The sequence below is a fragment of the Malaclemys terrapin genome, chromosome 3 (genome assembly GCF_027887155.1).
Source record: "Malaclemys terrapin pileata isolate rMalTer1 chromosome 3, rMalTer1.hap1, whole genome shotgun sequence".
Classification (NCBI taxonomy): domain Eukaryota; kingdom Metazoa; phylum Chordata; order Testudines; family Emydidae; genus Malaclemys; species Malaclemys terrapin.
In genome coordinates, this window is record NC_071507.1 from 166,483,332 (window position 1) to 166,495,407 (window position 12,076).

General features: G+C 42.4%; 1 protein-coding gene across 1 annotated transcript in view; it reads left to right on the top strand.

Annotated features, from left to right (window-relative positions):
* The window catches only part of CSMD1 (CUB and Sushi multiple domains 1), a 1,946,356-nt gene that overhangs the window by 1,459,012 nt on the left and 475,268 nt on the right, over positions 1–12,076 (top strand). The window contains exon 18 of the mRNA XM_054023823.1: positions 7,354–7,542. Within this exon, the coding sequence (XP_053879798.1) occupies positions 7,354–7,542 (189 nt within the window). The remainder of the gene's footprint in view (positions 1–7,353; positions 7,543–12,076) is intronic.

Sequence of the window (12,076 nt, forward strand, 5' to 3'; positions counted from 1 at the left end):
GCACCCAGTATTTTCTGCTAAGCACCCAGAAGATGCCGAGGGCTATCAGTCATGCTGCACCGTTGTCTGCCAGCTTAAGATGTAAAAAATAGATTTGTTCTGTATTCATTTGCTTCCCCCTCCCTCTGTGAAATCAACGGCCCGCTAAACCGAGGATTTTGAGTTCAATCTTGGGGGGGGGGGGGGGGCATTCTGTGTGACAGTTGTTTATGTTTCTCCCTGATGCACAGCCACCTTTGTTGATTTTAATTCCCTGTACCTGTACGCCATGTCATCACTCGCCCCTCCCTCCCTCCCTCCGTCCATCAGATACTAGTTTCGCACCTTTTTTAAGACCAGACGCCATAGCACTGGGATCATGGAGCCCGCTCAGATCACCGCGGCAATTATGAGCACTATGAACACCACGCGCATTGTCTTGGAGTATATGCAGAGCCAGGACATGCCAAAGCAAAACCAGGACCAGCCGAGGAGGCGATTGCAGCGCGGCGATGAGAGTGATGAGGAAATTGACATGGACATAGACCTCTCACAAGGCACAGGCCCCAGCAATGTGCAAATCATGGTGTTACTGGGGCAGGTTCATGCCGTGGAACGCCGATTCTGGGCCCAGGAAACAAGCGCAGACTGGTGGGACCGCATCGTGCTGCAGGTGTGGGACAATTCTCAGTGGCTGCGAAACTTTCGCATGCGTAAGGGCACTTTCATGGAACTTTGTGACTTGCTTTCCCCTGCCCTGAAGTGCCAGAATACCAGGATAAGAGCAGCCCTCACAGTTGAGAAGCGAGTGGCGATAGCTCTGTGGAAGCTTGCAACGCCAGACAGCTACCGGTCAGTCGGGAATCAATTTGGAGTGGGCAAATCTACTGTGGGGGCTGCTGTGATCCAAGTTGCCAGAGCAATGAAAGACCTGGTGATATCAAGGGTAGTGACTCTGGGAAATGTGCAGGCCATAGAGGATGACTTTGCTGCAATGGGATTCCCAAACTGTGGTGGGGCCATAGACGGAACCCATATCTCTATCTTGGCACCGGAGCACCAAGCCACCGAGTACATAAACTGCAAGGGGTACTTTTCAATGGTGCTGCAAGCCCTGGTGGATCACAAGGGACGTTTCACCAACATCAGCGTGGGATGGCCGGGTAAGGTACATGATGCTCGCATCTTCAGGCACTCTGGTCTGTTTCGAAAGCTGGAGGAAGGGACTTTCTTCCAGGACCAGAAAATAACTGTTGGAGATGTTGAAATGCCTATAGTTATCCTTGGGGACCCAGCCTACCCCTTAATGCCATGGCTTATGAAGCCGTACACAGGCAGCCTGGACAGTAGTCAGGACCTGTTCAACTACAGGCTGAGCAAGTGCCGAATGGTGGTGGAATGTGCATTTGGATGTTTAAAAGCGCGCTGGCGCAGCTTACTGACTCGCTCAGACCTCAGCGAAAAGAATATCCCCATTGTTATTGCTGCTTGCTGTGCGCTCCACAATATCTGTGAGAGTAAGGGGGAGACATTTATGGCGGGGTGGGAGGTTGAGGCACATCGCCTGGCCGCTGATTATTGTGCATCAGAGAAGCTTTGAAAACGAGTTTTATGACTGGCCGGGCTACGGTGTGAAACTTCTGTTTGTTTCTCCTTGATGAACCCTCCGCCCCACCCCCCTCACTCGGTTCACTCTACTTCCCTGTAAACCAACCACCCCACCCTCCCCTCCCACTTCGAGCACCGCTTGCAGAGGCAATAAAGTCATTGTTACTTCACATTCATGCATTCTTTATTAATTCATCACACAACTAGGGGGATAATTGCCAAGGTAGCCCGGGATGGGTGTGGGAGGAGGGAAGGAAAAGGACACACTGCAGTTTAAAACTTTAAACTTATTGAAGGCGGGCCTTCTGATGCTTGGGCAATCATCTGGGGTGGAGTGACTGGGTGGCCGGAGGCCCCCCCACCGTGTTCTTGGGCATCTGGGTGAGGAGGCTATGGAACTTGGGGAGGAAGGCTGTTGGTTACACAGGGGCTGTAGCGGTGGTCTCTGCTCCTGCTGCCTTTCCTGCAGCTCAACCATACGCTGGAGCATATCAGTTTGATGCTCCAGCAGCCGGAGCATCAACTCTTGCCTTCTGTCTGCAAGCTGATGCCACCTATCATCTTCAGCCCGCCACTTGCTCTGTTCATCCCGCGATTCAGCCCACCACCTCTCCTCTCGTTCATACTGTGCTTTTCTGTAGTCTGACGTTGACTGCCTCCATGCATTCTGCTGTGCTCTTTCAGCGTGGGAGGACATCTGGAGCTCCGTGAACATGTCATCCCAAGTCCGCCGTTTTCTCCTTCTAATCTTCACTAGCCTCTGTAAAGGAGAAACATTTGCAGCTGGTGGAGGAGAAGGGAGAGGTGGTTAAAAAAGACACATTTTAGAGAACAATGGGTACACTCTTTGACGTTAAATTTTGCTGTTCACATTACACAGCACATGTGCTTTCATTACAAGGTCGCATTTTTCCTCTTATATTGAGGGCCTGACGGTTTGGTATGAGAGATCACTCACGCAGTGCCAGGCAACAGATTTCGGCTTGCAGGCAGCCATGGTAAGCCACAGTCTTTTGGCGTTTTTAACCTTCTTAACACGTGGGAATGGTTTCAGACAGTAGCGCCCTCATTTCCCATACCAAGCACCCGTTGGGTTGGCCATTTAAAATGGGTTTGCAATGTAAAAGGAGGGGCTGCAGTTCCCGGGTTAACATGCAGCACAAACCCAACTAACCCCCCTCCGCCCCCCACCCAATTCTCTGGGACGATCACTTCACCGCTCCCCCCCACCACGTGGCTAACAGTGGGGAACATTTCTGTTCAGCCGAGCAGGAACAGGCACCTCTGAATGTCCCCTTAATAAAATCGCCCCATTTCAACCAGATGACCGTGAATGATATCACTCTCCTGAGGATAACAAAGAGCGATAAGGAATGGATGTTGTCTGCATGCCAGCAAACACCGGGACCATACGCTGCCATGCTTTGTTATGCAATGATTCCAGACTACGTGCTACTGGCCTGGCGTGGTAAAGTGTCCTACCATTTTGGACAGGATAAGGCAGCCCTCCCCAGAAACCTTTTGCAAAGGCTTTGGGAGTACATGAAGGAGAGCTTTCTGGAGATGTCCTTAGAGGATTTCTGCTCCATCCCCATACACGTTAACAGACTTTTCCAGTAGCTGTACTGGCTGCGATTGCCAGGGCAAATTAATCATTAAACACGCTTGCTTTTAAACCATGTGTAATATTTACAAAGGTACACTCACCAGAGGTCTCCTATATGCCCTCAGGGTCTGGGAGCACGCCTTGGGTGAGTTTGGGGGTTACTGGCTCCAGGTCCAGGGTGATAAACATATCCTGGCTGTTGGGGAAACTGGTTTCTCCGCTTCCTTGCTGCTGTGAGCTATCTACATTATCTTCATCCTCCTCTTCCTCGTACCCCGAACCCTCTTCCCTGTGTGTTTCTCCAGTGACGGAGTCATAGCACACGGTTGGGGTAGTGGTGGCTGCACCCCCTAGCATGGCATGCAGCTCCGCGTAGAAGCGGCATATTTGCGGCTCTGCCCTGGACCTTCCATTTGCCTCTCTGGCTTTGTGGTAGGCTTGCCTTAGCTCCTTAATTTTCACATGGCACTGCTGTGCGTCCTTGTTATGGCCTCTGTCCTTCATGGCCTTGGAGACCTTTTCTAATATTTTGCCATTTCATTTACTGCTACGGAGTTCAGCTAGCACTGATTCATCTCCCCATATGGCGAGCAGATCCCGTACCTCCCATTCGGTCCATGCTGGAGCTCTTTTGAGATCCTGGGACTCCATCATGGTTACGTGTGCTGCTGAGCTCTGCATGGTCACCTGTACTCTCCACGCTGGGAAAACAGGAAATGAAATTCAAACGTTCGTGGGGCTTTTCCTGTCTACCTGGTCAGTGCATCTGAGTTGAGAGTGCTGTCCAGAGCGGTCACAATGAAGCACTGTGGGATAGCTTCTGGAGGCCAATAATGTCGAATTCCGTCCACACTACCCCAATTCCGACCCGCTAAGGCCGATTTTATTGCTAATCCCCTCGTCGGAGGTGGAGTAAAGAAACCGGTTTAAAGGGCCCCTTAAGTCGAAAGAAAGGGCTTCGTCGTGTGAACGTGTCCAGGCTTAATTCGATTTAACGCTGCTAAAGTCGACCTAAACTCGTAGTGTAGACCAGGCCTTAGAGAGTTACAAATTTGTAGAGTTTCTTCAAGAGGTTTTCCATTTTTGTGTGTGCTTGTTTCTTTTTTTATTTACCTAATTCTGCTCTTGTGATTTAATACCAGATATTGTAAAGAACAAGATTACTCTAATATAAGGTAAATAGATACAGGGCACATGGGAAGGGCAGCATTAGGAAGATTTTCTTTGTGCTGTGCCTATTTTTAGGAAAAATAATGGACTTCAGTCTCCAAGACTGTCATCCCATGACCTTTCTGGAGTATTAAATTCACTAAAAACAGATAGCAAACAAACAAAGTTCACTCTAATACCCACACACTCACACCAGTTTAATAAGTTCAGTGTGTAACATTAAAATGCCTTTGCATGCTGCCTTCATATTATAACAACAAATTCCTGTTTCCACTTTAGAGCTCAAATGATTAAACCCGTTACTAAAATAATTTATTTTAGTTCCAAGTCATTAAAGAATGTTTAATTGAATCAGTAATGAAGAATCTCTATAGCCAACACAACAAAAAAGTTGAAAAATATGTCTAAATGCCAGCATCAACACACCTCTTTAAAATACCATACCAACGCTTGAGTTCTAAAGATCACTGTCTGTGTTTTGCAGTGATACTAATCATTAACTAAAATCCCATATGTTTTGGGGGAGATAATGGTGTTTAAACAGACATCAGCATTTTTTGAGAAATGGAAACTAAGTTATAAATGTTAATGTCTGGGAAGCTAAAAAGATATTGTGGTTTTAAAAACCTACTCAAGAAGGGGAATTATTTTATGGATAATCAAGATCCCCGTATTCAGAGTTTAAATGTATTCTTTTAAAAATACCTTATGAATAGCTTGCCATTTCTCTTCTTGCACCTCTTCGGATACATCTATATCTTTGTCCATTCCTCTTCCTGCTTTTGTTTTTTGTCCTTCAAAGATAGTCTCTTTCAGAAAGAAAGCACAATTAACTTAAGTTAGCCATCTCATTATAAAATCCTAGTGGAGACAAGACATAGAGTAATTTTACCTCAGTTTAGCTAGCGGAGGTAAACCCTGGACATTTCCCCCTACCCTGCCCCCACAAACTCACTTCCCCCTGTATTTACCTCAATGTGGTACATTGAGATTAAATATCCTCTTCTTTGTCTCTATTAGGATTTTACAGCAAAATAGCTATTTCAAATTAGTTATCTTGTAAAAACAGTTTTTCCTAGTGAAGACAAGCCCAGTGGCCCTTTAGTAAGACAAAAGGAAGCCTACTTGAATTCAGATATCAACAACCTTATTCCATCAGCATGAAGGATCAAGTGTGTTCTTCTTAATGACACATCCATTTTCAATGCACTTGTGTTGTACCACTAGCCAGTAAGTATTCCATTCATTTTATTTGACACTGGACTGGGTAGATCTTAGTCAATGTTTACCTCATGTCTGTTGACTCTCTTTTCCTCCCCCAAATCCATCTCAAATATGATTTAATGCAATAGGCGTTTGTTTAATATTGCCACCACTACAGTATTTGCTGAGATTATGGGTGAAATCATGAGCCCAAAGAAGGCAATGGGAGTTTGCCAGGATTTCACCCAAGACTATAATATCCAGCAGTAACTTAGCTCACTAAAACTACAAAACCATTTGAGTTCATGTGGCAATGTGTGTTTTGGTTATTTGAATTATATGTGTTCAAAAGAATGGGGTTTCTAATACGTTCACAGTCAACTGTTAAATATGTAGAGAGAGTTAAACTACTCTTTTCAGAACTTGAATCCACAGTGCATTGCTCTGATACCAGTGTTTAATAAGATATATCAACTTACTACTAAGTAAGATATATCAACTTATTACTGCTTTTGTTTACTCCATTAGCTCAAGTGGCAGAGGTCTAATCCTGCTGACGAACTATGCGGGTGTGCATATAATGCTACAATATGATGGAATTTTTGGTTCTTTCAGTTTGCTTTTTAGAAGACCTTTGAAATTAGACACAGAAAATAAAAATTATGTAAGAAGAACATTATCCAGGTTGAAAAGGCATGCACTGAAAAGATAAGGAATACTACAATTACGGTTGCCTGTGCAACCTTAATTTGGCCTCCTTTTGTATGGATGCATTATGATGCAGACTTTAATTACATGATCACATTCTATTTTTTCAACAGGCAACCCTAATGTTGGCATTTTCTAACTTTTGAGTGCTTGAATTTGCAACCTTAATGTTGTTGTAATTGTTATTAGTTTTCTGTTATTAGCAGGGTATGTCCAGACTACCCGCCGTATCGGCGGATAGCGATTGATTTATTGGGGATCGATATATTGTGTCTCGTTAAGACGCGATATATTGATCCCCGAACGCACTCCCCATCGACTCCGGAACTCCACCGGAGCGAGCAGCGATAGCGGAGTTGATGGGGGAGCCGCGGCTGTCGATCCCCAGTAAATCGATCTAAGATACTTCGACTTCAGCTACGCTATTCACGTAGCTGAAGTTGCACATCTTAGATCGATCCCCCCCCCCACCCAGTGTAGACCAGCCCTCAGTGTCTGATTTTAAAGCCCACTGAATTCAGTAGAAAGACTCCCATTGAGCCTAATAGGCTGTGGATTAGGCCCAGGTCAGAGGGGAATTTGGAGCTACTAGATCTATAAGAAAACAATGTAAATGTTTTGGTGGAATCAGAGTGGGGGTGGGTGAGGAGAGGGGCCAGTGAAATAGTAGAGTAAAGGAAATAAAAATTTAGAGATAAGAAAAGAAGAAAAAAAAACGACAGAAGTTATTCTCACCTTCTCACTAGGCCTGTTTTGCTGTGCTCATTCAGACTTTTAGCTTATACTCTGTTTGCTCTGCCTTTCTTTTTGTCAGTATGGAATAAAAATACATTTTAAAGCTTTAATTATTTGATACTCCAGTTGGCCTTGGTCCTTTTTTATGTTTTAAGTCTCAGAAATGAAAAACTGTCTTTGGCTTGAGACATTGACAGCATTTACAAGAGATTCGGATGCCACATCACAGACCAGAAATTATTTCCAAATATTTTATTGGGAATACAGGATGTTTCTTCATCCTCTGTTACCCTTCTCTTTCTGTTTTTTTTTTTCAGTAATTTCACTAAATTTGTATATTTCAGGTGTTACACTGGAATCAGATTCCTGCCTTGACCCAGGGATTCCTGTGAATGGCCATCGCCATGGTAATAACTTCAGTGTCCGATCTGTAGTAACTTTTAGCTGTGATCCAGGATATACACTGAGTGATGAGGAACCACTCATATGTGAAAGAAATCATCAGTGGAATCATGCATTACCCAGCTGTGATGGTAGGTACCCTATGCTTTAAATGACAATGTAAAAATCCAAGCAAGTGACTCTTTTCTGATTAATAACTAACCATGTCATTACTGCTGTTACCCTCCCTTCCATCACACCAGAGTACAAATATTTTTAAAATGATTCTATTAATAATTGAAGCAATACTTAATATTTCTAGATTGCCTTTCAAGTAAGGAACTTAATATTATTTACAAATAGTTTAATTTGCAAATTGTAATCAATTAATGAATCACATCCCTGTGAGTTAGGTAAGTATTATCTTCATTTTACAGATGTGTGTGCTCTGAAATGCAGACAGATTCTGTGACATGTTGAAGCAAAAGTTCTGGGAATAGAAAGAAGGGGCGAAATACTGGTCCCATGGAAGTCCATGAGAGTTTTGCCATTGACTTCAGTGGGGCCGGGATTTCAACCCAGAGTCCTGACACCGAGTTCTCTGCTCTAATTAACACCACTTCCTCGTTGTAATGTCACAAAATACAAAATAAGTTGGCCAAGTTTGTGAGACTCTATACTCAACTCGATGGCATTTCTCTGTCTATAACTTGATAAATTATGACTGCCATATCTGATCAATTCCAAAATTCCAGGAAATGTATTACTCATCAGTGGGCAGAACCATATGAATAGGGGTGAAAATCAGAAGGGTTCAGAAAACCAGAAGGGTAAAAGTTGAGGTTACATTAAGCCTCTGGCATCTGGTTAGCAGACCCTTTACCGTCAATCAGTTCTGAACTGTGTATAGATCAAATAACTGATTGATGGTGGCACAAGAAAACTTCCATCTCAGCACAGTGCATTGTCCCAATACAGTTTAAAGTGTTGATAGCCTGAATGAATGAAAGAAAAAAGAATAATAATAATGGGGAGAGCAGGAAATGAGGGGGCACACAGAGCCCCTGGCATGGAGGGCACAATGGGAGACCCTGATATTGGGGGAGGTGAAAATGGGGGTTACACAGAACCCCCGGAATGTGAGGATGGGGATAATGAGAGGCACAAAGAGCTCATGGTAGGGGAGAATGAGGAACCCTGGCATGGGGGGAACAGGGGAAGGGAGGAATGAAGGGCACACAATCTCTGATGGAGGGGAAATCGGAAGGATGCTGGCATAGGGGAAGGAAAGAATGGGGGACACACACAGGCCCTAGCATGTGGGGTGAGGAGAAGAGGAATTTGATGGGGGTCCCTGAAATAGTGGGGGTTGGGAGGAAGGCACACCAAGAGCCATGGAGGAGAATGGAGGGATGCAAAGAGCCCCTGGAGTGTGGAATGAGCTCAGCCAACAGAAGCAACAATGTGTGCACTCCCACATTCAAACATATTATGCTTTTTCTATTTGATTTATGTCCAAGCTGAAATGGTTGAGTCCAATTTTAGAATACAAACCTATCACTATGTGCAGGCTCTCAGATACTATGATCATGGGTATATATTATGGGTATATATTAAATACCTAGATAACACTAAGAATAAAAACTTGCATTATAAAGCATAACTGGGAGGGGAAAACATATTAAATATGTAGACTTGGTATATGCCTGATCTAGAAATAAAAGAGCTCATTTTCACTGCCTTATGGATTAATGCAATATATGTACAGGAATACCTAATTTAGGTTCAGTTTGTGGTACTGTGTGAAGTGCCACCAAAAGCATTCTCACAGAGGGTCTTATCCTACTCCAAAATATATATTGCATGGTACACAGCTGCCAAACTTGTAAAATCAATGGTGAAAGATATTAACATGGAGTGGGAAAAATGTCTCTTCATCAAGATGCTTCCATCTTGGAAAGGTTGAGGTGTGGTGACAACGCAGTGTCATCAATGTGTGTAGCTACTCTACACTGAAGCGCTGTTTGAAACTGGAAACAATGTATTCAGACTGGAGGCCAGTGAATATTACAGTATTCTGTCAACATATATTTGAGTAAAAAAAGAGAATTTGCTTTTCCTGCATTTTCACCTCCTTTGTGTTCTTCCCTATCCCCCCCGGAGATGTTCTAGTTATCCATTATTGGGAGAAACAGCAAATTTTAAGTGAATTGCATACCATAATATTCAATTTTTTAAGCTAAACATATATGTATGTACTCAAGCAACCTGATTCATCCTATCTGGGAAAGAAAACCTGCAACCTAGATTTCCAAAGAAAACTAATCAACACAGCTCACATTTTGATTTTAGAATACTGAATATGCTCAATACTGAAGCCGCTCATGAGCAATCTACAGACTAAGTATTCTTTGCAGAAATTATTCCTTGAATAATTTTGAACAGCTCATGGACAGTTTGTGAATGAAAAGAGAGGCAAAAGGTATTGAAGCAATTATTAACTGACTTATTCACTGAGGTCTAGTGAAATCACAATTCAGACCTGGTTCCTGCTGAACCATATTTTAGCATAGTTTGCCAAGCTACAATGGAGGACGTACAGTTATGTTCAAAGACTGTAATAAAATTCAGTTTCAGAGTAGCAGCCATGTTAGTCTGTATCCGCAAAAAGAACAGGAGTACTTGTGGCACCTTAGAGATTAACACATTTATTTGAGCATAAGCTTTGTGAGCTACTGCCTGCGTCATCGGATGCATAGAATGGAACATATAGTAAGGAGATATATATACACATGTTCTCTGTATGTGTATATATCTCCTTACTATATGTTCCATTCTATGCATCCGATGAAGTGGGCTGTAGCTCACGAAAGCTTATGCTCAAATCAATTTGTTAGTCTCTAAGGCCACGAGTACTCCTGTTCTTTTTGTAATAAAATTGATTTTCAGACCTCTAGCATATTTACAAACACTCTTCTAACACAGTTGAGCCCCATCTACTTCATATGGTGAAATCCAATTGAAAATGGATCAGATAGAGCTGTATTTTTTTAAACAATTTCCAAACATTGTACTCTGGTGTGAACTTATAGTCTTGGCCTCCACAACATCCTCTGGCTCTGTGCGTTGTGTGAAGAAATACTTCCTTCTGTTTGTTTTAAACCTCTGCATATTAATTTCATTTGGTGACCCCATAGTTCTTGCGTTATGAAAAGGAGTAAATAACACTTCCTTATTTACTTTCTCCACACCTGTCATGATTTTATAGACTTCTATCATATCTCCCCTTAGTTTTCTCTTTTACAAGCTGAAAGTCCCAATCTTATTTATATCTCCTCATATGGAACCCATTCCGTACCCCCTTTAGCATCTTGATCGTCAAGTGGCCCCACTGGTTCTTTAGCAGACTTCCTGCTTCTGATGTATTTACAAAAAAAATTTGCTATTACTTTTTGCTTCTTTGGCTAGCTGTTTTTCTTTCTTTTTTTTTTTTTTTTGGCCTTCCTAATTATGTTTTTACACTTCACTTGCCAGAGTTTATGTTCCTTTCTGTTTTCCTCACTAGAATTTAACTTCCACTTTTTAAAGGATGCCTTTTTTGCCTCTCACTTCTTCTTTTACTTTGCTAGTCAGCCATGGTGGCACTTTTTTGGTTCTCTTACTATGTTTTTTAATTTGGGGTATACATTGAAGTTAAGCCTCTATTACGGTGTTTTTTAAAAGTTTCCATGCAGCTTGCAGGGATTTCACTTTTGGCACTGTAACTTTTAATTTACATCCTCATTTTTGTGTAGTTTTTTTTTGTGTGTGGGACGGCCACATTACTCATAAATAGAAAATTACTTTAGTAAGAGTTTTGTGTGGTCACTAGCTTTGACAATCAGCCAGGGTTTTTTTAATTGACTAAAAATAAATTCAACACCCAAGTTTGAACAGTTTGGCTTGATTAATATGAATAGTATATACTATTTAGGTCAATTAAAATATACACTCAGTAGTTAGACTAAACTTGTCATCATGCCCTTGTGGGGTATGCAAATCCCATAAGATGGCAATATGCAGAGTTAACTTTTTTTTCAGTTAAAGTTTGTCCTTGTGTCCAAGATCCAGCACCATATTATATGCTAGGGAATTGTAGAGACCTTCTGAAGCAAGGCAGAAGAAAAGCTAAGGTAAATGAGCGCCACATCACTTCTCTTTTGTTTTTCATTCCATCGCGCTCGCATGCACGCCCTGGGACGTGGTATATCTCTTAGACTCTTGAACTCCCTTCTACAACTCCATTTTAATTGGGCAGAGAACAAGTCCTGGGAGGGTATTTTTCTTTTTAAAGGGCCTAAGGTTATCTTTCAGCTAGGAAAGAATACAGTAAATATGGTTAGTGGTTATTGACAACACTCCCATGAAGACAGTCTGTCACTCCAACTCAGGAAAAGTGGCACATTTAGGTGACAACATAGAACTGATTGCAATCAGCAAAAGGTAACCACATTGGAGAGACTAGTGACATTGCTGGCTGAGGATTTTTCCACAAAACATGTTTTAATTGGAAAATGCCAATTTGTCATAAAACTGTTCATGTAAAAGGGTTGCTTTCAACAAATTACTTGTTTTGAATTTTTTTTTGTCAAAATGGCCTAATTTGACTTTCTAAAAAAAGTGAGTTTCAGTTCAAAACTACTTTTT